This window comes from Pseudorasbora parva, chromosome 17 (genome assembly GCF_024679245.1).
Source record: "Pseudorasbora parva isolate DD20220531a chromosome 17, ASM2467924v1, whole genome shotgun sequence".
Taxonomy (NCBI): domain Eukaryota; kingdom Metazoa; phylum Chordata; class Actinopteri; order Cypriniformes; family Gobionidae; genus Pseudorasbora; species Pseudorasbora parva.
The window spans coordinates 12,845,383-12,871,327 of NC_090188.1; the positions used below are offsets into that span (position 1 = coordinate 12,845,383).

The 25,945-nt window shown below is 39.4% G+C and overlaps 1 protein-coding gene across 5 annotated transcripts in view; it reads right to left on the minus strand.

Moving 5' to 3' along the window:
* Nucleotides 1-1,714: 1,714 nt before the first annotated feature.
* The window catches only part of kiaa1109 (KIAA1109 ortholog), a 63,027-nt gene continuing 38,796 nt past the window's right edge, over nucleotides 1,715-25,945 (minus strand). For 2 of the 5 annotated variants that reach the window (XM_067421695.1, XM_067421694.1), the window contains exons 50-85: nucleotides 24,893-25,099; nucleotides 24,579-24,808; nucleotides 24,248-24,477; nucleotides 24,016-24,121; nucleotides 23,762-23,859; nucleotides 23,495-23,680; nucleotides 23,220-23,388; nucleotides 22,915-23,126; nucleotides 22,499-22,697; nucleotides 22,349-22,408; nucleotides 21,931-22,157; nucleotides 20,190-20,320; nucleotides 19,962-20,085; nucleotides 19,750-19,865; nucleotides 19,567-19,636; nucleotides 15,973-16,205; nucleotides 15,389-15,592; nucleotides 14,454-14,634; nucleotides 13,973-14,162; nucleotides 13,176-13,334; nucleotides 12,924-13,063; nucleotides 12,644-12,842; nucleotides 11,340-11,543; nucleotides 11,047-11,223; nucleotides 10,261-10,398; nucleotides 8,385-8,600; nucleotides 8,134-8,287; nucleotides 7,877-8,034; nucleotides 6,753-6,942; nucleotides 6,433-6,650; nucleotides 6,088-6,339; nucleotides 5,802-6,005; nucleotides 4,509-4,703; nucleotides 4,273-4,407; nucleotides 4,023-4,191; nucleotides 1,715-2,833 (exon numbers count right to left, since the gene is read on the minus strand). In XM_067421695.1, coding sequence (XP_067277796.1) covers nucleotides 2,614-2,833; nucleotides 4,023-4,191; nucleotides 4,273-4,407; nucleotides 4,509-4,703; nucleotides 5,802-6,005; nucleotides 6,088-6,339; nucleotides 6,433-6,650; nucleotides 6,753-6,942; nucleotides 7,877-8,034; nucleotides 8,134-8,287; nucleotides 8,385-8,600; nucleotides 10,261-10,398; nucleotides 11,047-11,223; nucleotides 11,340-11,543; nucleotides 12,644-12,842; nucleotides 12,924-13,063; nucleotides 13,176-13,334; nucleotides 13,973-14,162; nucleotides 14,454-14,634; nucleotides 15,389-15,592; nucleotides 15,973-16,205; nucleotides 19,567-19,636; nucleotides 19,750-19,865; nucleotides 19,962-20,085; nucleotides 20,190-20,320; nucleotides 21,931-22,157; nucleotides 22,349-22,408; nucleotides 22,499-22,697; nucleotides 22,915-23,126; nucleotides 23,220-23,388; nucleotides 23,495-23,680; nucleotides 23,762-23,859; nucleotides 24,016-24,121; nucleotides 24,248-24,477; nucleotides 24,579-24,808; nucleotides 24,893-25,099 — 6,301 coding nt within the window. In that variant the 3' untranslated portion in view covers nucleotides 1,715-2,613. Of the gene's footprint in view, nucleotides 2,834-4,022; nucleotides 4,192-4,272; nucleotides 4,408-4,508; nucleotides 4,704-5,801; nucleotides 6,006-6,087; nucleotides 6,340-6,432; nucleotides 6,651-6,752; nucleotides 6,943-7,876; nucleotides 8,035-8,133; nucleotides 8,288-8,384; nucleotides 8,601-10,260; nucleotides 10,399-11,046; nucleotides 11,224-11,339; nucleotides 11,544-12,643; nucleotides 12,843-12,923; nucleotides 13,064-13,175; nucleotides 13,335-13,972; nucleotides 14,163-14,429; nucleotides 14,635-15,388; nucleotides 15,593-15,972; nucleotides 16,206-17,583; nucleotides 17,626-19,566; nucleotides 19,637-19,749; nucleotides 19,866-19,961; nucleotides 20,086-20,189; nucleotides 20,321-21,461; nucleotides 21,681-21,930; nucleotides 22,158-22,348; nucleotides 22,409-22,498; nucleotides 22,698-22,914; nucleotides 23,127-23,219; nucleotides 23,389-23,494; nucleotides 23,681-23,761; nucleotides 23,860-24,015; nucleotides 24,122-24,247; nucleotides 24,478-24,578; nucleotides 24,809-24,892; nucleotides 25,100-25,945 lie in introns of all 5 variants that reach the window. The other 3 variants (XM_067421696.1, XM_067421692.1, XM_067421693.1) reach the window with 3 other exon arrangements.

Below are 25,945 nucleotides of genomic sequence, written 5' to 3' on the forward strand. Positions count from 1 at the left end.
CTTCAACTACTATGGTCAAATCTTCTGAACTGCAGCTTTACTGTAACAAAAATATGGATATGTGAAGCAATATTACATCTAAATGTGCATCCAAAGCAAATGATCTGTGTGTAAATGAAGTCCATTTAAAGGGATGGTAGACCAAAAATGAAAATTGTCATTTACTCACCTTTAAGTTCTTCTAAACCTGTATGAGTTTGTTTCTTCTGTTGAACACAAAATGTTTTGAAGAATGTTTGTAACTGGACAGTTGATGGTAAATTTGTATTCTTGGGTGAACTATTCCCTTTAAATGCCAAAACATTACTTTGCAAATTCTAAATATCGATATTTTTCTTACACAAATGGATTAATTAACTTCCAAAGTCATTTATTAACCTCCCAAAGCCGTGTGGAGCACGTTATTTGACGGACAATTGCATTTTTTGGATTTCAAGAACAGAAAAATCACTACCATTTTAAAGCTTGGAAGAGCCAGGATTTTTTAAATATAACTCAACATTTATTAGTCTGGAAGAAGAATGTCATATACACATAAGATGACTTGAGGGTGAGTAAATCATGGGCTAATTTTCATTTTTGGGTGAACTAACCCTTTAAGGGCAGAATTGAAATGATATATATATGTACACACACACATTAACAGTTGTCATTAGGCAATAAACAGTATGCTACATTGTATGTTTAATCCAGCATGTGACATCATCCAGTTTGTCGTAATGGAAATGTTTATTTCGCATTCATCTTTGCAAATCAAATTACTGAAAATTAACGGTCAGGTAGTATTTTCGTATAATTTATAAATTACAGTATTTCTAGTAATATTTTGAATTAGATTTTTTCATTTTAGCTTGTTGTTTTTTTATGTTTAAAGGAGTGGTTGTAAGCGATTTCACTTTTTTAACTTTAATTAGTGTGTAATGTTGCTGCTTGAGCATAAACAGTATCTGCAAAGTTACAGCACTGAAAGTTCAATGCAAACGGAGATCGTCTTAAAGTTATGGCAGTTTATTGCCTACAAAAACAGCCCGTTTGGACTACAACGAGCTTCTTCCTGGGTTGGTGATATCATAAACCCTTGCTTCCGGACAGTTTCCGGACAACCTGTGCTTTGCACTTCAGCCAATAAAAATACATGAAACTACATTTGGACATCTAACCAATCTAAAACCATTGGGTTTTTCAGAGGGAAGGGCAACATAGAAGCAGGAAGCAAACGAGACGTTCAAAGGACAGTGGAGACAGCGGTGTGGAATAAAAGTAAAATATAAGAAAAATACCGTGTTTAAAAAAAAAAAACGTATTAAGACATGTTATACTGTGCCCCATATTAATTTGAATTACAGTGCCTAAACTACTTCAGTTGCCAATTATTTACATTTTCTTAAATCTAATATTTCAGCTTTAGTTAAATTATTTAAAATCGTTTTTGTTAAACACTAAGAAAAGCACTTGGCATACAGCATTGTTTAGTGTGCTCATCCAGGTATACCACACATACAGTGCACAATATAGATAGATACTGCAAAAACAGCACCTGATAATATGCATTTATGAACAGTATATTTCTGCAGTATGTATACAGTGAAGATTTTCAGTATGCAGCACAATTTTATTCGCTAAGGCAACCTTCTATTAGCACAGCGATGACTGAACAAAACTCGACTTCATTTTATCATCAGTATAATATGGAAGAGAAAGAGTCACTTGCATGTATCATTCATTTTAGTAGTAATGATTTTATTCCGTTAAGAAATCAGCACATTGAACATATTTACCTCTGTACATACAATGGTCTATTGCACTTATTATGAAAAAAAAAGGAAAAACACTATCACCACAGGCCTAACATGGGTAACAGCTTATGCATTTAAGATATTTACAGTTTGTTTGTCTATTTAAGTTAGAGCTTTGCTTTATAGGCCAGTTCACATTACACAGCACAATCTGAGGTTCTGATGTATTCACAGGAATATCTGAGGCATTTACACTATATCATCCCTCAAAATGTGTTGTTAATCAGGCATCATAAAATTTGGTCACTCTCAAAGGAATTAGGCATAGGGATGTTCACACTTCCTCTGCTGGCTAAAAGAACACTTTACCACCCGGTCAGCGGTTACCTGTATCGTTTGCTCTTAAAATGTTAAATAAAACTACTTAAAAAGTCTGATTGGCAATATTCAGCAGTATATTCACCTCAGAGAAAGAACACAGGATGCTTATCGCTCCTCTGAACTCATGTAAACGGATTTCAAGAGCACACTTGTATACTGTAGCTTAAGATCACTGCTCATTAGTTGGTGTCAGTGACGTGTAAGTGCGTTTAATCCATGTTAAAAGTCCAAATGGCATTCAGCAGCAGCTATCCAATGTTTACTTGATCTGAAAATTCAAATGTACAAAACAAAAAAGAAAAAACACTTTCAGTCATCCGAGAGCTATAGCCGTATGAACCAGGGCAAACAGTGTTCACGCGGTATAGCAATGGCTGAGGTGTTTGTGAGTGCTGTACAGTAGTTTGCAATCAATCCAGTGGTTTCAGACGAGGTAAAAAAAGAAGAAATAAATTCACACAGATGGCTCCAGATAGTGGAAATGTATTAGTTTGAGTTAATGCTCATCTTTGTCTCTTTGACCTTTCTTCTCCTTCTCATCCTGCAATGCCGTGCCAAGTTTCTTAATGAGAACAGACAGAACTTTATCCAGAGGATCCATCACTCCTCTCTGCAGCCACTTGGGAATCGTAGTCCTGGCGTGGTGGAATCCCAGCTTCTGCAAAATGTAGTCCACCCCCACCGGGTCGATCTTACGGCCCGTCCACGAGATCAGCCTGAAACATTTAATGTGTCAAATGACTTGGTAATGATGGTGAAATATGTACTTGTATGGCGTAAGCAAGTATACTACATAAAACCACCTATCATCCAACCAATTGTTAATGTCCTAGCAATAACCCAGAACACCCTAGCAACTGCCTAGCATCACTCAGGAACATTGTTACAACTCTCTCAAGATTCAGCAACAACCTAGTAAAAAATGCAAGCACCTACTCAGAACACCCTAAAAACACAAGTACCTAAAAACACCATAGCAACTATCTAGAAAACCCTCGCTATAACCCAGCGACCACCCACGACACATTAGCAACACCCTGGCAGCTCCCTTCAAATCCAGTCAGAAAACCCTAACTACCACCTAGCAATACCAGAGCATCCACATAGATCCCCAAATCAACCAGCCAAAACACCCTAGCTACTCCCTATCACCCAGTCAGAAAATCTTAACTACCACCTAGCAACACCCAAGCATCCAACCAGATCCCCACAGTAACCAGTCAGGACACCCTAGCAACTCCCTTCCATCTAGTCAGAAAGCCCTAACTAGCACCTAGCAACACACGAGCATCCACCTAGATCCCCACAGCAACTAGCCAGAACACCCTAGCAACTCCCTTCCATCTAGTCAGAAAACCCTAACAACCACCTAGCAACACACGAGCATCCACCTAGATCCCCACAGAAAACAGGCAAAACACCCTAGCTACTTTCTACCACCCAGTCAGAAAACTTTAACTACCCCCTAGCCAAAACACCCTAGCAACTCCCTTCCATCCAGTCAGAAAACCTTAATTACCACCTAGCAACACCCGAGCAACCACCTAGATCCCCACAGCAATCAGCCAAAACACAGAAGCAACTCCCTTCCATCCAGACAGAAAACCTTAACTACCACCCGAGCAACCACCTAGATCCCCACAGAAACCAGGCAAAACACCCTAGCAACTCCCTTCCATCCAGTCAGAAAACCCTAACTACCACCTAGCAACACCAAAGAAACGACCTTGAAACCCCTATAACCAGCCAAAAGCTACTTCCTACCACCCAGTCAGAAAACCTTAAAAACTGCTTAGCATCACCCTAGCAACCGGCACAGAACCGCACAGCAATTGTCTATTTGATTTGAGACATCAGCTAGGTCTCTGTGGAACACGAGTTGAGGTCATGTGACAACAGTGTTACCGTAGCGTGGGCTCCAGATGCCATGTGTTGCAGAGAAACTCTCTCCAGTCCACTGTGGTGTAGTTCACTCCCTCTTCCTTTTCTTTGTTCTCTGATGACCCTTCATCCTGCTGCGCGGTGGGGCTCTTCTGACCAGGTCGAGATGCGAAGATGCGCGGCGCGAAGAGAGCTGCAACACAAGCACACGCTCAGTGACGAGGGACATGTTTGGAGAAAGGAAACGGAGTGAATCTGGATTTCATGATCGCACCTTTCTCCTTTTCTTTCAAGTATGCTGACACCAGGTCATGCAGGAACATGATGAGCTCTGCATCCATGGTGACACAGATGTGATCGGTGAACTCGGTGACCACACTGCATTCCACTTTGGGCTTACTGCCGGCATCTGCAACACAGCTCAGAGTCAGCGAGGAAACCGTAGGAATAAACAATATCAACGTAGCTGCCAGAGGCTACCAGAAAATCTGGCAGGTTATTAGTCTGTACCACTGAGTGTAGGTTCCTCTGGGTCTTGTACATGAATGGATTTGAACTCAAGTTGCATTTTGGGAAGGGCGAAGATGGTCTCTGTTTCATGGTTGTAGCTGGAGGAGCCCCTGAAGCCACTCAGAAGGCTGGAGCTCTTTGCTGTTGCGCCGCTTTCTGAGTTGTTTGCATCCACGTTACGCAACAAGTTCAGCTCTGACACAAGAAAAGAGAGAATTATTTCAAGGAAAATAATATATCCCATTTCAAGAACAGAAAACATGCTAGCCCTAATCATAAGCGGGCGACTGCTCAGCAAACAATATTGCTTTACACTAGCGCTCTTTAGTGAGCCTATATAGACAGCATTTTATCTCTTTCCCCGACATTGACAGAATCTTCTGTCATTTATGACGACACTCCCCTAAGGTTGACGGAATTTTCCGGCTTTCTGTGCTTTCACTGTTATACGGTAGGGGGCGCCATTATGCAACTTCTGAATTTCTTTTGGAGGGAAAAAAACACTATGGACCTTTTTAACACACTGTGATGAAGCGTTTTAACAATATTGTAAATCCTGCAACGTTTTTTGTACTTAAATTTTTTTTAAACGGTATGTACATTTATAACACTAATAGTTTGTATTACATTACTTTTGCATCAAATTACAAAAAACAATTTACCGTTGCTGTGAGGGAATTTCTTATACAGCGTCTATGGGAGTGATGGTAAAATTAACATATTTCTTTTTACTGCCGTTATCAATATCACTATTTTTTCCCTCTTTTTGAAAGTTAAGAAATCACTATTGTTGCGTTTTTCTTTGGCTATTTGAGAAAATGGGGACACAACAAATATATTTAATGTACTCTCTCATTCACCACTGTAAAATTTAATCCAACTATGATGACTTCCGCTCTGAAAAACCCAGAAATGTGAAAAGGGTCCATTTTCTCAACCTTTTGTTCAAAATGTTGCTTTTTTTAATGAAACGTACCCAAGTGTTGATAAAAAATTAAAACAAATTATTAAAAAGAATGCATGAAGCTACATTAAAATGTTTTCTAAAAGCAGAGGCTCTGTTCTTTCTTTTGATATATTGAGAATTAAAGTAAATTTCAAACAAATAAATATATTCTTAAATTTTTATAAAAAACGGACGTCTACCCAACACCATGTTGTTGTTTTTTCCAATACCACCACCTATTATGTTGGAGTGTCAACTAAAATATTTATAACATTATATACAGGATGACCGACTGCAAGGCAGCTCACTAGGTTTAAAAAAAGAGCCATTGAGTGTGCATCGTTTACCTTCGTTCCTCATGGCAGTGACATAGTTAAACCATTCTTTGACTGTAGCCACCCCATGCGGAGGGTTTTCATGACGACGGCGGGTAACCTTAGTGATGGTTGCCATTGGGCTCTCCAGGGCACCACAAGGCTTGGTTACCATGGTATTATGCCCAAGGTGAAAATCAAGAGTTTGAACTATATATGTAGAATCATCACTCGAGCCTAGACAAAAAACAGCAACCTGTTAGTTGGAATGGGAGAGATGGATGAAAGCATGGATGGAAAGCTAGTACTGTGTCTGTACCATCCTCCCAGATCTTCTGTGCTTCAGTCCAGAAGGCGATGTTAGGCTCTTCCAGATGGAACAGCACCCAAGACTTGGAACGGAAGTTGGGACCATGGAAACAAGCCAGAGTCATGTGGTTGCCATGGAGACTCATCGAGCCACCCAGCTGCACAGCATCCTCTGGGAGAGGCATCTGGAAGAGGGAAATGTGACATCCAGCCACCATCTTCAACACGTTGGGCCAATGTCTGTGATGAGCTGCATCCATATCTGAGAGGAAAAGAACATTTATGTTGGTCTTCACAATTAAGTTGTTAATGAAATGACATTATTTTAAAAGTAAAAGGACACAAGGACACTAACAGAGTTCAGCTGCTCCTTTGTCCATGTTGATGACCGGGGTTTTGGGAGGATTATAGGGCACCGGACCCCAGGTGGACAGGGCTCGCTTGCTGGTGTCAAACTGCTGTGTGAAGAACTCCTGCAACTTCATGCCGATCTTTATCAGGTCAGGGGTGGTGGAGCGGGAGATGATCACCTGGAATATGTCCCACTGCAGGTCTCCATGTACAAAGATCTCACTAGAGGAGATGCACAGCAGAGAATGTTTGTTATGGTTGAGGTAGTCTTCTACATTTATTTTTTAGTTAAGCTAGTATGATTGGCAGTTTGTATAACCTTACCTTTTCTCAGACAGACTGGCCTCAGTTGTGCAGAGGTTCACCTTCCACTCATCCTGCAGCTGCAGGTCAGCATTACTGAAGATGCCCATTAATATACTGGAGCCCATATAGTCCAGCCGGGCCTCTGTGGAGCCCATGGTGATCTGAATCTTATGGCTGGGCTGCTGATTCGGATGTTCTGAAATATGGGCTAGAAGAACAATTGTTTTTTTAGATACTGAAGAGGATGACCAGGCATCAGGGTTGTATGCATTATATAGAAATTAATAGAAGTCTATTCATATGCGATTCCCCATGAATTACCATTAAAAGTAGAATTAAGATGTGGCAAGTTAATCAAGTTGACACCTTTATTAAATGAAGAGGTTAAAATGTGCATAGATGAATCATTTACAAGAAGATCAATAACTTTGAAAGAGTACATTTGTTCACACTATTTTAAGGTGTCATTGTTACAGTGTAATTATGTATTTAATTACTGAGTAATATTAATGTACAACATTTACTTATTATAGGGTTAGGGTTTGATTAATTGCATGTAATTATGCATTATTTAATATTATTACTAGGTTAAAGAACCAGGTAACATACTTTATGTAACAAGACATTGTAGAATAAAGTGTTCCCGTAAATTTGAATTTCTAGCTTAATTTAACAAATACATTACATTTTTCAGTATGAATTATTACCCATGAACGTTATCATACAAAGCATACCGTATTTCCAGAAATTTACCAACAGTCATATGTATTTAATTAAAAATGAATAAATAATGAATTGATACTAATACATATGAATTATATATACTGCTAAAAATATACTACTAATATTATATTGTATTTAAAATTTTGTGGACCATGGTTGAGGAACACCATTTAAAAGAACATGCTAATTTAGTAAATATATAAAAATCAACAGAATCAGTCAATACCAATACTTATTTTTATAAAGTTATCTGAAAAAAAAATATTTTTAGAATTCGTTTTGATAGCTGTTGTAACTGGTTATTATAACACTATTAGAAATATGTCTAATAATTAGATAAACTGTGTATTCAGGAAAAGCTGACAATCCCTTTTTTACATTCTCTCTAATAAACAAATAACTAATTAAAGTATACTTACAGACCATCTCCAGTGTGTTAACGTCAATGTTGCCACCCACCACTCCTCCTTTGGAATCCAGTTTGGAGCGACCCAGTCCGATAGACATGCTGATCTCACGATCTCTGTTACTGCCCACTGACAGACGGCCCTGGCTCTTCAGCCCACTCGTTGTCCAACTGTTTAAACACACACATGCGTAAATAGACGTCAAACAGAGAGATATTGAGTGTGTTAACAGCTGCATTAATCAAATAGTTTCTGTAGGTCTCTCGTACGTATTGTTGCCCATGACATTGCTCATGTTCATCTGGACATTAAGCTGTTTTAGGTTGATGGCGAACACCACCAGCGTCTCCCATGGCGAACCCTGCTGTGCTGCTGCTGTTTTTCCGTTCCGAAACGATGGGGTGGAGATCTTCGTGACGGAGTCTGTAGATACACACACACACAATTGTTTTTATATGTAAGGTTGACAGAGCCACATAGCTGCACATCATCAAACTTCTCAAGTAGCATGTATGTGTACCTCTGCGCGGTGCTGAGGAGTCGGACACGCTGCGGGACCGTCCAGTTGCAGGCGATTTGAGGTGTGCATGGCTCGGTGTGGCGTCAGTGAAGACAGAGGAGGTGGGGTGTTGAGTGGATTGGCCGTCCCACGTCCTCCAGTACGCTTTTCGGCTGGACTCAGGAGACAGGTGCTGGGCGATGCTCTCCACAGAGTCTGGCGTGGCAGGACCTGAGGCTACAACACATATTTTATAGCAGTTACCATCAATGATTTCCAGCATTCATTTGAAGATGCAAGATGACTGGAAACAGGAGAGTAGATATACATTACCGTTCAAAAGTTGGGACTTTTATTAAGATATTAAGGTAAATTTAAATCCATTACCAAAACTTGGAAGATCCAAAAGGTCTGAAGGTCTGAAGGTCTGAATTCATCTGAATCGAGCTGTTTAATCAAAGACTTGTGAACAGTGTTGGGTAAGTTACTCTAAAAAAGTACTATCTTTAATAGTGTACATACGACTAATTACTTTCTAAATCCTATATCAGCTTCGACTAGTTAAGTGATTCAATTCGTTCAAATAAATAACGAAAAATAAAATGACATCAATTATTCTTATTAACTGACCAAAATATTACAAATGTGAGAATACATAAAAACATGCATTTTAAAGTTAGACTTTAAATTGTGATGTTAATTCTACTATTGTATTATATATAACTTCTACAGTCTATATGCAGTATTTAGTTCAATTACATCAGAAGTAACTGTAATTCAATTACAGACAAAAATAAGAGTAATCCCTTACTTTACTTTTTCAAGGGAAAAGTAATTAAACTACAGTAACTAGTTTCTTAGTAACTAGTTACACCCACCTCTGCTTGTGAAGATATGTTGTCACTTTATATGTTGAATAAATATAATTTAGGCTTTTATTCACATATAAAACACACATGCATAGAGCATAGCACATACAGTGAACAGGAAAACTTGTATGTGTGAGAACAAGCCTCATTGGTTCTCGTGCATCACATGCATGTTTGAGCTTCGGTGTTTATCATATGTGATGTGCTCTGTGTATGTGACTGTCAATCATTGTTTAGACGTAAATAAAAGGTGAAATTAAATCTGTTCATTTTATAAAGCAATTTGAACCAACTGATTCATATGAATTTCTTTTTACGAAGCCTTTACGACCTTTTTGGATCTTCTAAGTTTGAATTACCTGGACTTTGAATGAAGGGACATTCAAGGGTTAAGGGTTTTGAATGTCATGAGGGTGAATAAATGGTGAAATATCCCTTTAAACTCCTCATAATACCTCAAACTTAGCTTCATCCAATCACAATGCTCTTTTCCTTTAGCCTTATCTACTTATTTTCTCTAGTTTTAGATGTAGTTTTGTCTATTAAATTCGGCCTAAAAGGCATCTCTTCACTGTTGCAGATGAAACTGCTGTTTGGCATGTACGGTTCAATGAAGCTGCCAGGTGAGCACCAGTGAGGGGTTGCTTTCTGTTGTTGTCCAGCAGGCATCTGTCATGGTTACATTCAGTTTGCTTTCTTCTTTCTGGACAGCAGTGCATGAAATAGCCTTCATCTCTCAAAAGAACAACAGACTGATGAATGTGTGATACCAAAAAGGGATCTCAGAAATTGAAGTATGCTCCAGCATCAGATTGTGATTGCCACACTTCAGTAGTTTAAATAGAATATGTACAAAATATAGAACCCATTTAATACCTCAATAATAATTAACAATGCTGCCTTTTTCGTTACTAAATTGTTGGTCAATTAAATGCAACTTTTGTGAACGGAAGCATCAATTCCAAAAACGGAATGGTAATTCCAAACTTTTGAACAGCAGTGTAATGTTGAGAGTATACATGTATAACCTGGAAAGTTAATGGTCTGGTCTCCTAGAAACAATCTCCTGGCAATGCTTCTGCGGTACCAAGCTCGTGGGAACGCAAGAATCTCACTCAGGCGTCTCATGTCGTACTTGAAGGATGCTGAACCGATATCACACACCGCTAGTAAAACAAAACATACACACACATTGTCATAATTTCGTTAATGAAACAAATGTAGGATTCCCATTTTACTGCATGTAATTGTTAAACACACTTCAGTTTAAAAGTTGAGAGTTGAAACGAACAGTTTTTTTGAAAGAACAGTAAAAACAGTAATATTGTGAAATATTACAATTTAAAACAACTATTTTCTATTTGAATACATTTTAAAATGTAACCTGGATTTCCAACGTTGAAATTTCAGCATCATTACTTCTTCTTTCACGATCCTTCAGAAATCTTTCTAATATGCTGATTTGGTGCTCAAGAAACACTTTTCTATGATTATGATTTTTGAAGTGTTATGCTGCTTAATATTTTTGTTTTCATGGTTCTTTGATGAATTGAAAGTTCAGAAGAACAGCATTTATTTGAAATATAAATCTTTTGTAACATTATACTTGTACTGACTGTCACTTTTGATCAATTAAATAGGTTCTTGCTGAATAAAAATATTAATTTCTTTAAAAAATAAAATAAAAAATGACTGACCCCAAACTTTTGAACAGTCATTTAACAGTAGCGTCATACATTCGGAAACGGCTTTAGTAAGGCGATAGAATCAGACACCCTGAAGGATATGCCAGTATTGCATTTGGAATTACTCACCTGAGATGTTGATAAGAGTGGTGTCCATCTTTCCACCCTTGCTGGCAATGGAAGTATCAATAAATGCTGGACATCCTGTACGTCTCATCCTGGAAAGACTGACTTTCACAAACTCCAAGTTGATGGAGAGAGAATCTTTCCTGCCCGTCACTGAAGAGGCCTCTTCGTCCACTGCTCCTGAAAGAACCAGAGTCATCTTCAGAATCGTATAATTTTCTTTACAGTATAAACGTTTATATTACTTATAAACCATCACAATATTTCTGAGTAACGTCTTTGCATGGGGCTCTCACCCAGTGGTCCTGGTCCAGGCGGCAGGCCAGTAACTGCAGACTTCTGTTTGCCGGCTCCATAAGGATGAAACACGTACAGTGAGAAATCTGACATACAGGCAGTGAAACTCAGACCCGATGAGTTAATCGGTTGGCCTGTTAAATCTGACTGGCTGCTGTGGTGGCGACTCCGCCCCAGAGGACTGCCTAACCCTGTGGATGGACCTGAGGGATGGAAGAATTTACAGTGATTACCATTAGTCAATACACCCTTAGAGGGCCTGAATTTTCATGTATTAAAGGGTTAGTTCACCCAAAAATGAAAATTATTTCATTAATTACTCACCGATATAACTCATATTGTTGGACACCCGTAACACCTTCGTTCATCTTCGGAACACAAATGAAGATATTTTTGTTGAAAGCTGATGGCTGAGAAAGGCTTCAGAAAGGCCTCCATTGGCATTCAGTACATTTTCACTGACCCACTCACAAGACCCATAAAAGACGACATGACAAGTCCATCTCGCTACAGTGGCTGTACAATAATTTTACAATGCGACGAAAATAGTTATTGTGCGCACAAAAATCTAAATAACGACTTTATCCACTAATTTAATGACATAAACATGACGCGGTTTTTTGCGCACATTAACTCTTCTCGTACCTCATAAAATGATTGTACAGCCACTGTAGTGAGATGGACTTTGTAACGCCGTCTTTAGTGCCTTTTATGGGTCTTGTGAGTGGGTCAGGGGAAATGGACTGAATGCCAATGGAGGTCTATCTGAAGCCTTTCTCAGCTGTCAGCTTTCAACAAAAATATCTTCATTTGTGTTCCGAAGATGAACGAAGGTGTTACGGTGTCCAACGACATGAGGGTGAGTAATTAATAAAACAATTTTCATTTTTTCATTTTTGGGTGAACTAACCCTTTAATCCCTTTTTTATTGCTGATGTTTGAACAACTTGTAACGAAACTTCGAAAACAAGACCTTCCCCAACTTCCTAGGTTGTCTATGAAAGTCTATAGACGTATTTTTATTTCAAGGACTCGCCAGAAAAATCTACGTTTAGGTGAAATCCTAAGAGCCACTCTTCCATTCTATGCAGTGTTGAGTGTCATGCATTACTAAGTTATTAATTTAAATAATGAATAAATAAGAAATAAATGTAATGTCTAACGTTAAATTGCTTTAAATCTAATCCCTTTAAATAATTTGGTCAGTTCAAGAATAATTTATATAATTTTATTTGTTGAAGGAATTTCAAAGAGTTTCATATCTCTCCTTACTTCAAAAATCACAGTGGCCGTACATCCATACCTTTGCTTCCAGGCACTCTGTTGGCATTGTGTACCGATGGAGGTGTGGAAGAAGGCGTCTGTTGGCCCTCAGGCGGATGGGTGGCACTGGTGGGCTCAAGTTCACCCCTATTGGATGAGAAGACCAGGTCCAGAGAAGGAAGTTTCAGCATGCACTCCACTCGAGACATGGGCAGACAACTGAACCGGATCTGAGACGGCTGAGAAACAAAACACAATAAAATTAACCAACAGCTCTGAGATAGTCACTAGTGAGCACAAATATAGTAAGTCTGGTATACCTGCACCCGGACATAAACTACCACATCCACAGGGAAGGAGGAGTATGGATATGCAGAAGATGACACAAGAGACACCTGAGACTCCTCCAAAGGCTCCACAGAATCAAAGTGACCAACATCCTCCTCAGGAACATTGAGGGCTACACAAACACCCACACACATTAATATCAGTATAGACACAAAATCTCCCAGAATTGAAATTTTACATTATATTATTCAAGTGACAATTGATCAATCTGAAACCACACTGACTTGTGTAGTTCCTGTCGACTGGTGTGATGGGAATGGTCTCCAACGCTTTCTCCAGGAAGTCCAGCAGACATGGGCTGATGACCATTTCCTCTGGTAGTGTCTGCAGGGCTACCCATGCATACAGCTTAGCCATCTTCACCCCTACACTCTTACCTTTAGCTGTGCACACACACACATACACAAAGTTGAGAACAATCCTTTTTGCTGCCAAATTATCATGCACTGAAAGCAAAAAAATCAGAGCAGGTTGCAATCATATGGCACCTAATGCACCTCCAGCATGCATATAATAAGCATGATGCAAAACAGAGCAGCCCAAACACCCAAGAATTCAGCTTTGCCAAAATGGACAATTTTTATTGTATTAATATTTTACACTATTACTCCTTTTACTTTATTTTTATTTTTATTTTTAAATGCAGTTTTGGTGAGCATAAGATATTTATATATTCTGACCGACTGAAGGCTTTTAAACAGCACTGTATATTCTAACTTATTTTCTAGTTTTAGTTGATGTCAGCAAGAGAAAGAGAAAACAGAAATTGTTGCCAATAATATTATAATAACAACAACTAATAAATGTAAGCTCGTCTCAAGCCAAGCATTACCACAGCAGCAGTAAAAACAATAGAACCACAGCGGAAAAAAGATCCTGCAGAGCGGTAACTGTGAAACCGTATCCGATATAGTCATGTGCTACAGTCAAGCTCAGAGCTATGGGCTCCAGTGACAGAGAGGAGGCGAAGCGCATGCAAGGGCGCCAGCAGCAGAGGACGACAAATGAAAAGAGTGTGTACCTGAAGGGAGAGGAGGGGGAGGGGGAGGGGGAGGGAGGAGTGTGTTAATCCTCCCTGGGCCTGAGGTTGGTGGTGAGGGTGCATCTCTCATACCATACAGTTTGGACTCTTTGGAAAGGGTTCTGGGAAGGGAAGATCCACGCGAGGCATTGGGCGACTCCGTCTTCAGCATTTTAGAGTTGTAATGTAGCTGTAAACAGACAAGAGAGGGGTTGATGAGTACTACAGTTAATCAGTCATGAAAAGTGTACATTACTGCATCCATTTAGGTTTACTGCAATTTTGCGACATTGCAGCAGCTAAGTATAGTAATGCACTCAAGTGCAAATCAGGGGCATTTAAATAGATGTATAGGGCTATGAGTGTATTTGAGAGGGTTTTTTGAGGTGACCCAAAAAGTCTCAGATGGAAAAATTGTAGATTAAATCCTTCTGTGTGCAATCGGCTTTACTTAAACCATATCATAAGATCCACTGCAGACCTTAACATCCACTCCAGGGATGTAGAAGATAGTGGTTTCAATGTCACTGGTCTTGCTCTGCAGAGAGGTGGGTACTCGCTTAGCATTCAGCAGATGAGAGCTCGAGCCTAAACTGTGCTGCAGCTTTCGCTTCTTAGGAGGGGAGTCCTGATCCAGACTCCTTGAGCTTCGCTCACAACTCCTAAACAACAGAGAGACATTTTAAACACACAGAAACACTTCACAGCCCTGATAAAGATTAAATGCAGAAGAATAGAGCTCTGCATGGATGATGTATTCCTGTAGGCCAAAACTTAGAAACGAGTTAGCATTTTAGAGCTTACAGTTCCTAAAGTGAATGTTTTTTTAATAAATAAGGTCTGTGGTTAGCACGAGCTCAAGACATTTTCATGTTTCATTCTCCGACATAAAATACACCAGTAAATACCCCCTTGTGATTTTTAAAGCTTTTACTTATCTTGGAAAAGGCGATTGCTGACAAGTGGCTAAATGAGGTTGTTAGGAACAACATTATTTTCACTTTTCTCCAATGGAAGATAGTAAAGGGGCTTCATCCATCTTTTTTTACAGCCTACGATTCTAACTCAAACTAAAATGTTTTTTTAAAAAGAGTTGCCTGATGCTTAATGATGGCAAAGTTGATGTGGTGTATTTTGTTTATAGCCTATGTTTAGCTTTTTACTTCCGGCATATTTAATCTTCAAAATTCATAAAGTTGTGTTTACTTGTGAAGATAAACATGATGAACAAAACGACAAACTATTGTTGATCTAATGTAAAGAGTTTATTATCTTCAATAATCCAAAAGCCAAAAGAAAAATTGTGTTTTTGTCGAGGGAACCAGGGAAATGCTAACTTTGCTGTTGTCTTGCAAAAATCTGTCATTACTGCAATGCTACAGTCCCATTCTAAATTCATGTGTCTCTTTTCTTTACCTCCTCAGTGCAAGATCTTCATGCTCAGTTGGCTGGGTGCTGGGGTGCAGCACACACTTGCCACTGTCAATCTCGACACGCACATCCAGCTCAAAGTCAATGTTTCGTTCAGTGGGCGGAGCTAATCCTCCACGCTGAGGGGTTGTGTTGGGCCAGCGCTCGCTGAATAATGCAGACAGTGCAGATGACTTCCTCTGAGAGCCCCTGAGAAACACAAATATAGTCAAGTTTATTTATATAGCACTTTTACAGGAAAATATTGCAACAAAATTTGATTTGGCTGTACAGTCATTCTGGAGAAAACGGTGATGTCATCAGCTCATTTCAAATTATCATATAGCGACAATGTGGGAAGATCAGTAATATCGTTGATATTATAGCTGAATATTTATTGGATATTTAGTTGAAAATTAGATCTAAATTTTAGTGTCCCCAACTGAGCAAGCCAAGCCAAAGGCGAACAATGGCAAGGAACCAGAACTCCATCAGGGCATAGTGGAGAAAAAAATATATATAGACCATCAGTTTAGGGAGAATGTAATTGTGTTTGTCAAGTGTTTGCATGTGCTGTGTGTTTAACGCACCCTGGTCTGCGATAATAGCTGTGCGGCCTTTCCCTGTCAAACTCATCATCTTTGTCCGAGTCCTCTGACGAAGTCGAGGAGAGGTCGTCACGGCGACTGTCATCGGGCTGGAAGGGAATGGTTGGTGAAAAGACTGCGGGTGTGCCAGGGGCACTGAACACTGAGCATGATGGGTAATGGGCAGGATCATCAGTGGTGACAGACAACAGGTCCACCTCTGTCTCCTCCGGGAACTTCAACAATCAGTGAAAGCCAACAGTCAGAAGATCTGCCTATGCATCTATCCATCTATTCATCCCTTTCTCTCCTAAAGGATTTACGTCTTGCGTAAGTTTTATATTTTACATAAATAAATTATGTTTAGGCCCATGAAGATGGCTGAATTTTAAATGTATGATTATTGCCTAATACTGGAAGAAAATCATACATTCATTCCTTCAATTATAATGCTAATGTTTTGATGCCTAAATTCATTTATAGTTTTTCAACCAATTGATTTTATTTTTAGTAAACTGTATTTGTTTTTTTTTGTTTTTTTTTTTTTTTTACAACAATGTACCTAAAGCCTTTATGTATATTATAATGCCTTATATCTTTTCATAAATAATCGTAACCAATATTTTAAATGCATTTGAATATTTGCAGATTCCTTGTTACATCTAGATTTTGGTTATATGTTTATACTTTGTATATTTTATTTAAAAAATCCTCTCCAAAATCTTTAGGTGAACTATCCCTTTAAAACGTATCTATTTAATGCTACCCAAAGTATAAGTATGGGGAAAAATTGAAGTCAAAGTTGTCCACTTAACTAACTGTTGTAACTAACATACTGTACCAAAATTGTCCTATAAGTAGGCTTTATGTTATAATTTCTATTACTTTTTATGATACTGGTAAAATATGTCTAAAACATGTCTAAATGCTCAAAAGGCACGAAGCTATTCTATTGGGTCAATACAGATTAAGGCTTATCTAAATTTATAAACTGCAAAATAATCTGATCTACCATACAAAATAAAAATCCCTTTATCCAACTGCCTAACATTTACAAAATCATCTCCTCAAATTGTACAAATCTTTTGGTCAATTAATCTATTTATCCATCCATTATTCTGTCCCTGTATCTGTTAATGTGCTCAAAATCTGACTCAATTTAAACTGTATCTGTTGGCTGATAGCTCAAAACCAGTGAGCAATTTGGAGAAAGCTTTTCCCTTTTCCAATTCATGCTTTCCACCAAGACCCAGCGGAGGAGAGAGGGTGAAAGATGAAAAGATGGACAGATGACAAGACATTATGAGCAATGCAGTGAACTAAGATCAAGTTCCAGACATGCTGAGGAAACAAGAGCTGATTAGTTATACAAACACAGCACAAGAGCAGCTTCAACATATGGAGCGAGGGAGTGTGTGAATCAATGTGTGAGTAGAGAGAGATCAAGAGAAAATAAGACCATTTTCCACCAGCCTAAGAAGGCTAAAACCATTTGACTGAGAAAGATGATTTTTGATTGAGTTTTGAAAAGCAGATTTAGATTAGCACAATAAGATTTTCATGCAGAGATGATTTGAAGAATTTGATTTTGATTTTAATTTCTCTCTCTGGTACCTTAAATACAGAGCCAGCAGGACTTGGCAATGGGGTGTCCATCTTAAACACAAACAGACTTATGAAAGACCCTCCATAAATGAAATCGGTATACTGAGCTATACAGTATTTGTACATACATGTTCAGCGCAGTGTGTGTACAATATGTGGCTTTCATTAAGGTCCCGTTCTTCGCGATTCCATCTTTCAAACTTTAGTTAGTGTGTAATGTTGCTGTTAGAGCATAAATAATACCTGTAAAATTATAAAGCTCAAAGTTCAATGCCAAGCGAGATATTTTATTTAACAGAAGTTCCCTTTCAAAGCCTACAGCGAACGGCCGGTTTGGACTACAGCAGGAAGTGCAGGGATGTAATGACGTCACTAGAACCGTTTGTTGACTAACCCTCCGCCCACAAGAACACGCAAAATAGGGGGCGTGATCTTGTTGCTCTCCCACGTGGAGAAGAGCGCGCATTCAGCGCTTGCATCTCCCCGTTATGGTAAGAGGCGGGACCTTTCCGGGCAAAGTGCACTAAGCTGCTGTCCAATCACAACACGGGAAGCGCTGGCCCAATCAGAACTCTTTACATACTTCTGAAGGAGGGACTTCAAAGAACAAGGAAATCATCAGGCCGTTTTTAGGACAGAGGAAATAGCGCTGTACAGATAAGTAAATTGTGTGAAAAATACTCTTTTTTTTACACGCGAAACATGAACTCATGTTATATTGCACACTGTAAACATAATCAAAGCTTCGAAAACACGCGAAGAACGGGACCTTTAAGTCAAGAGTGAAGCAATTGCAGGTGAAGCCTTAAGGCTGATTTATACTTCCTCTATGCCGTGGGCTACGCGTTTATTTTCATTTATACTTCAGCGTTGTTGTCCGTGTGCCTGGAAGGGTTCTGGCAGAACTTGCGGTCCGTGTAGAATCGACGTGTGAAACACACAGCCTACGTAGCCACGGCGTACACTCAACGCACAAGTATAAATTGGGCTTTAAGATCACTAAGTGTATATGGAAAAGTGTCTGTTTGTCCAAATACACCACTGTTCAAAAATGTTAAAATGTTTATGCTTACCAAAGCCGCATTTATGTGATCAAAATTATATTAAAATTTACAATAATAATTTTGATTTATTTCATCGCAAGAGCGAAGAGCTACCAGACAAGATGATCGCAGAAGATTTGGTTTCAAAGTGAAATGTAAAAGCGCCTATTTAAATTAGTTTGTCATTGTACCGTTTTGTTGTTGTGTTTTTCATTAAGAATAATAATATATGAATAATAATAATATATCTATAAATAATAATGAACCCACAATTTAAGTAACCCACCCCCAAATTGGTGCCAATTCAAAACCGAAACTAAAACACGGCCGTCCGGCATTTAGTCACGTTCGCAGTCATTTGCGGTGTGTTTCCAGTCTGGTGCATTTTCAGTTCATGCCTATGGAAGCTTAACTTTCATAGGAATTTTTTTTAAAACAGTTGCGTTGCTCCAACTGCTCAGTTACGAATGCCCGAGCCATTCTGTGAGGGAGATCCCACCCCTATGGGAGGGTTGAAAACATGCGGAACAAACTTCTACTACTGGCTCCTACTAAAGTAACCCTTTAATTAATAAAAATATAATTATTGAATGATAGTGTATGTAAAGCAAAGCTTTATTCAACTTTATAGCTTTGTTGACATGTAAACAGTAAACATGGAAGATGGAACATTAAAGTGCGTTCAAGCCATGTCAATTACTGTAACGATTCGAACATGCTTGTAGAACTTGTAATTATGTGTAAACTTCAAATTTTTCTGAGAGATGTGCAGAGCGATAGGTCTATGCCATCAAAGAACCGCAGAGCGATTCAAAAACATACAGAGCTTTATTTACTGTAATTACAACATGGTGTGAGCGCAGCATTTCAATGACGACACAAAAAAATGCATAAAGCGTTTCAAATGAACAAATGTACAGACACACACAGATGTATGCATGCACACTACCGTGTCGATGTTGAAGGTAACCCTTGGTGCTGGCGATGCTGCATCCACTTTGATATCTGGCAGATCATCCCTTTAGAGAGACAAAATGAAAGAACAAAGTAAGGATGTGTAGCTGAAAGACTTTAACCCACCTGCAAATAACGGTGCATGTGTGTACATGCATGTTAGTATGTGCGTGTATACCTGGGTCTATCCGACCTCTTCAGTGGTGGTCTGCCTGTTGTTGAGATGCTCTTTGACCTGCTGTTGCTGTAGCTGGGCTTGTACCCTAAACCCCATTTGTCTTTCAATGACGCAGCCTAAACGAAGCATAAAACGAGTTTCATCTCCACCAGATTTACAGTGTAGTAAGACATTAATAAGCAGAAATAAAGTTGAATCAAAGCGATTCTTACCCGCATACTGGAGCGCCGCAGCTTCTTGCGCACATCTCGGCGGATATCATTGACAGCGACGGATTCCAACTGCTGATAGCGCTGGATTTCTTGGTTAATAGTGCCTTCACTTGCTCCCAGTTTCCTTGGAGAGAGATAGAGAGAGAGAGAAACAAGAATAATAGGGATTTATTTTAGGCAGAGGACAATTAATAGTTATTCTGGTTCTTAATGATAGGCTGACATTACTTGAGATCGTCAATGACTTTGGCCTGCTCATTGAGTTCTCTAATGTCCACCAGGCGCTTGGAGAACTTTCGTCCACGAGCGTCGATTATCTGATTGCTCATAACTGCCTGTCTGCGCAGGTCAACAGACTCCTGCAAGAAGGAAACTACTGTCAAATTAACGCATTTAGATGCAAGACATACTTAGGGGTGGGCGGTATGACAAAAAATATAATCTTTTATAATCACGGTGTGAGCAATTCAGAAATGGCATACACCAACTTATATATTTTTTGACAAATATTTCATAAATTTACCCTTCCGTTCAAATGATTGGAGTCTGCAAGACTTTTAAATGAAGTCTCTTATGCTCACTAAAGCTCCATTTATTTGATCAAAAATACAGTAAATACTGTAATATTGTGAAATATTACTACAGTTTAAAAGAAATGTTTTCTATTTCAATTTTAATGCTGAATTTTCAGCATCATTACTACAGCCTTCAGTGTCGCACGATGCTTCAGAAATCATTCTATTATGCTGATTTGCAATATGCATAGATTTCTAATATGCGTAGATTAAATAAAATGCATACACTTACTGTAACATATTCAGTTATTAATATTTTAATCATAATTTCTTTGTATGACAGCCTGGCAAAAAATGATATCCGCACAATTTGGTTTCATTGCGTTATCAGAAATAAAACAAGTGACTTCAAAAACAATATCTTTTTAAGATGTCAATTTTCCTAGGCCAGACATCACTTTTGGCCACTATACATGCATATATACATAAATGGTATATCATGACCTGCAGGTATATTTCAACAGTTGAACAGTATTTACTATCATTCCGCCCAGCCCTAGGTACAGTCATGCATAATAATGTACTCCAAAATCACACAGAATACTAAACATTACACTAATGCTAATCATTGCAGACAAACAAAATCAAAACACCACCCCAAAAAAACTGATTACTGAAGCAAAGCCAATTCACAAGAAATGCATCCTTTGGAAATGGGAAATGAGAAGATGCGACTGGCCACTCATTTCTCATGAAAAGGAATCAGATGAGACTAAAAAGCAGCAGGAAACTGTAGACTCCAGACTCGCTCAACATATTTCAGTTGCTCAAAACCAAGTTCTAGGCACAATTCAACAAGGTTTTGAGCGAGTTGACTGATCTTAAAAGCAACTTCCACCCTGAGAGTATGAACAAAATGGAGAGAAAGAATGTGACAGAAAAACAGAGAGGATTGAAAAGCAAACGGGAGCTCTGATGTACATACACAGCCCCAGGACAGGGGTCTGGGATGTCTAGTTCGTTCTGCATTGGCTGTGGATGGCAGGCGAACGCTTCTCGACTTTAGCCGAGTGATTGTGGATGATGGAGAAATACTACGACACTCAGAAGGTGAGAGGGGAGGGGGGCTGGGGCTAATGCCCAGAATGCTGTTCACCAGCCGCTTCCTGAACGAAAGTCTGGGGCTGAGATCACCTTCAGGAAACTGCAAACACGGGCCGGTTTAAAACAAACAAACACAGACGCACACCACTACACAGACATTGAGTGCAATAAGCACAATTAAAAAGAAAAAACTTCACATTTTGTGTTTTGAACACAAAAAAGACATCAATATTCTAACAACAACAAAATCAAAGAAACAGACAATAGTGTAAATTAAAAAAATTGCCACAAACACTGACAATAAAGGTGAGCCAACAAATATTAGTGACATAAAAAGTGCGAGCTCTGACCATGTGTATGGGGGGTGACATGCCATCACTCTCGTCCTCGTCTGACAGATCAGCCATGTTGACCGAGTTGAGGTCTGTGATGTCATCGTTGTCCTCTTCACCAGTCAGAGAGGTGAGCGTGTTACCCAGAGCATTCAGGCGCTTGCCGATGTTGGGATCCATGTGTACGTCGATACCACACATCTTCCACAAGACATTAAGGGTCCACGTCCCTGCGCTGCTGCTCTCTGCAGTATTGAAAGGTTAAATAATTATGAATTATTAATTATTAAATACAAACAAAAAGTCAAATATAAAGTCAGCATGAAATCTTTCTTACTGTCTGGTGTATGTCAAAAGGGTCATTTTAATTGTAGAATATACCATTTAATTCAGGTGACTGAAGTTAAATGAATTCAGAAGATTATGTCGCACATACCTGCCGATGCCTGGCCTGTTGTTCTGGAGCAAACCTCATATGTACCATCAGGGACAACACCTGAAAAGCCACATTGAGCATTTGAAGAATCAGGGAAGCGTTATAAGGTAAAACACAGACACAACCATGTTGACATTGAGTGTTACTCACAGGCATTCATGACCAGATCACCTCTGATCTCAGGTTTCCAGTCATCCCAAGTTGTCTCAAACCCCTCAGCAAATCGAATGCAAAAGTTCTTAAAATGGCCTTTGCTGACCAGAGACTCGGAGGAACAGGCTGTTATTAGAGTGCTCTCGATGGTTAACACCAGTGCTGAGCCAGTGTCAAAATCAATACTGTGATTGGTCTAACATACAGGAGAAAACATTAACAAACAATTAACATTAATCCTTCTGACTCATGGAAATGGAAATATTTCAAACAATGCATGTGCAAGGGGTGAATTACAAGCAGTACTGTAAGGCCTGTTTACATGAGTTTAAACATGAATAAGAGGAGTTTAAACATCTGATGAGTTTAAACATTAATAAGAATGAAAAACAGATCTATCAGTGAGGATGCACCTGTGAGGAGTTGGTGATAGGCAGGCAGATGCCCAGGTCATTGACAGTGAGCTGTAGAAAGAGAGTGCTGAAGGCCTGGGCGCTGGTCTGCTGTATTGCTGGTAGTTTGTCAACCACTTCTTTTGTGGCCATATGAATGTCTGAGTTGAGAGCCAAGCGCTGTTCCTTCCAGTTATCATAGGCAGCCTTATAATTCAGCCAGAAAAGCACAGCTAAAAAAAAGACATAGAATATTTTTTAAAAATGACAAACCAAAAAATTCCCCCCAATGGATACATATGAAAAAAAGCTAAGAGTGGACTGACCTCTGTCAAATGCCACTGGCTGAGCAAAAACAATAGGACGGTTGAGTGTGATCAGGACGGCCTCTTTGTCAGAGCTGCTACTGATCTCTTCCTGCAGAGCATTGCGCAAACCGATTCGAGTGCGGAAGTATGCCACCTGGTGGAAATCTGACCCCGCCTCCTCATACACCTGCAAGAGACAGTGTTACGACAACGTTCATGCTTCCACAAGAAAACTTTTCAAAATAATCAATAACAGAGCACGAAGAAACACTCATTTCTGTGACAGTGTCTACCTGATGTTTGACGATTTGCCCCAAAGCCAAGTTGAGATCCACTTGGCATTTCCCAAAAAGCTTCAAGTAGTTACTTCCTGTGGGAGTAGTCTTGCATTGAACCCGATTGGACAGCTCAAGCTCAATCCAGCCAGTCTCAAAGCGCACTGCCCTCATTGAAGGAGTGGTGGCTGTCATTTGAATCCCCTACAAAAGAAAAAACAGATATTCAAAAAGTCTGCAGAATTCACCTTAACAAATAAACACACAATTTAAGAAAGTACAAACCTTAAACGTCAGATTTAGAGAGTAAAGCAGGATTTTAGGTTTGTCGCCATCTGTTGACACATCGTGTTCATTCCACAGTGGGATTGGTTGTTCCCCTCCTACAGAAACACATTTCACACAGCTGGTCAAGCAAAAGAATAAAAAAACAAAAACAAATACAAAAAGCATAACAAAAAGCATACACATATAAAATAAAATGCATAAATAAACATTTAAATAGATGAAAAAAACGACTTGTTCTTCATCACACATACCTGACACTTTCTGGATGACCTCATTGACCTCCTTCATGAAAACCTTTTGTAGGAAGACCAGGTGGTTGAGCAAATCGGTGGTCAAGTTGTGTTCGAAAGATCCAATCTAAAAATAAAAAAACATGCTAAAAATGCTAATTTTCAATCAAATGCATCCATCTGCAATGCTGGAACAAACTGATAAATCAAGTACAGCATTTAGAACAACTTCTCATTGAAAGTTCAACGGCACCTCAGCTACGCAGCGCAAGTAATTTCCCTGCAGATAGTTGCTGTATTCTGGGGCCCATGCTGTATCGCTGTGGCCCTCGTGCTCCTGTATAATGTACTGTCCTGACATGGTGACGGGAGGCAGCGTCAGGCTGGCAGTGGGAGGCATGGCCGTCACGTCCACAGGGGAAACCTTTGACTGGAAGCACAGCTTATGATTGGGCAGTTCGAAAGTAAAGCGTGTCTGAGCACCTGTGAGAGGGAGAGAGCAAAATGTTAATCGTTTGTAATTGTTGTATCTGTGTTTTCCAGTGCGTTATGAAATAAATTAACTATTGTGCAGTTGTGGGTACCCGTCATGCCGTGGCTTTTCATGCGACCCATCTTGTATTCTGCTTTAAGAGAGGGCAACAGGGCTGCACCAATAGTGATCCCATCCATCATAGCGCTGAATTTCAACACGATTGGCTTCTTCTCCAGTCCCTCAGGCAGCTGAGGAAACTCACTGGCCTCCACTGGAGTTTGATTGACACTCACTTCAGAGGGCAGCGGAGTAGGCGTCTCTTCTCGGTTGGGAGGCGGGCTGATGAAAACAGGAAACAAATTTGAATTTAATATAAGGGGTGTCATTAGAGTTGTGAAAAGAAAGTGCAGAGGTTTGCCTCACATGTTGGAGGGCTGACGGATGAGGTCTGAAATCTGTTTTGAAAGCTGATGGGAGCTGCGGACCATCATGCTGTGCAGCGTTGCGGGGTGTTGCGGGATGTTGATAAAGATAGCGCCCACTTTAAACACCGCAGCATTATTGGTCTTCAGGCCACGCTGTGCACTATATAAAGCCTGAGACTTTGCGATGTTACACTTCACCACAGTCCTGAAATACAAATACACACAAACGGAGAGAACTTAATACAAGTGCTCACTTTGTTTTATGTTACTGCTCGGTGTAACATGCAGGCTGTGATTTCAATGTCTGTGAAATGTATAGACACACTTTGGCAAAATGTACAAGTGAAATGTTCATTTGACTGGAAACGAGGCTTTGCAGATATGGGAACTGCTAGGAGAGAGAGATCTAGATGGTTTAATAGAAAAGAAGAACGGGAGAGTTTCAAACCCTGCACACAAAAGCACTTGCCAAAATGACAAGATCCAATCAGATTGCCTGACGGTTATATAACTATATCCACCGGGTCGCTGAAATGAGCGTCTTCGAGGATTAACTAATCACTGGATTTAACAGCTTTTGCCAGGTTTGAGGCATCACGTATTTAAAAGATATTCAGGGTTTTGTATGAGGCCCACAGCAGCTCATAAACTCAATATACAAAAGCAAAACTTTATAATCTGTTTTCTGTTCTGAGTTAGGAGTCTGTGAAATACTCTATACTTATTACTTTTAGAAGAACAGTGTAAAAAATGTCACATATTTCTGGTAAAACTCTTCTCAAAAAGCTCCAAGCCAATCTATTATTATTGCATCATTGATTTCAGATAAAACTGCATTTAAACGTCGATAGTGTCAAATGTCAATAATATAGTGATGTAGCAAAGTTACTTTCAAACCAACCAGATTTCTGTTGGTGAATAAGGGATATTCACGTGATCAACTTAGACACGCTGCAAAATAAACCTTTCACCCGAAAGGGAAATTCCCAGTCACATGAAGTCCTATTATAATGACTGGATTCTCCCCCAAAAATTCACCAATCACTGGTAA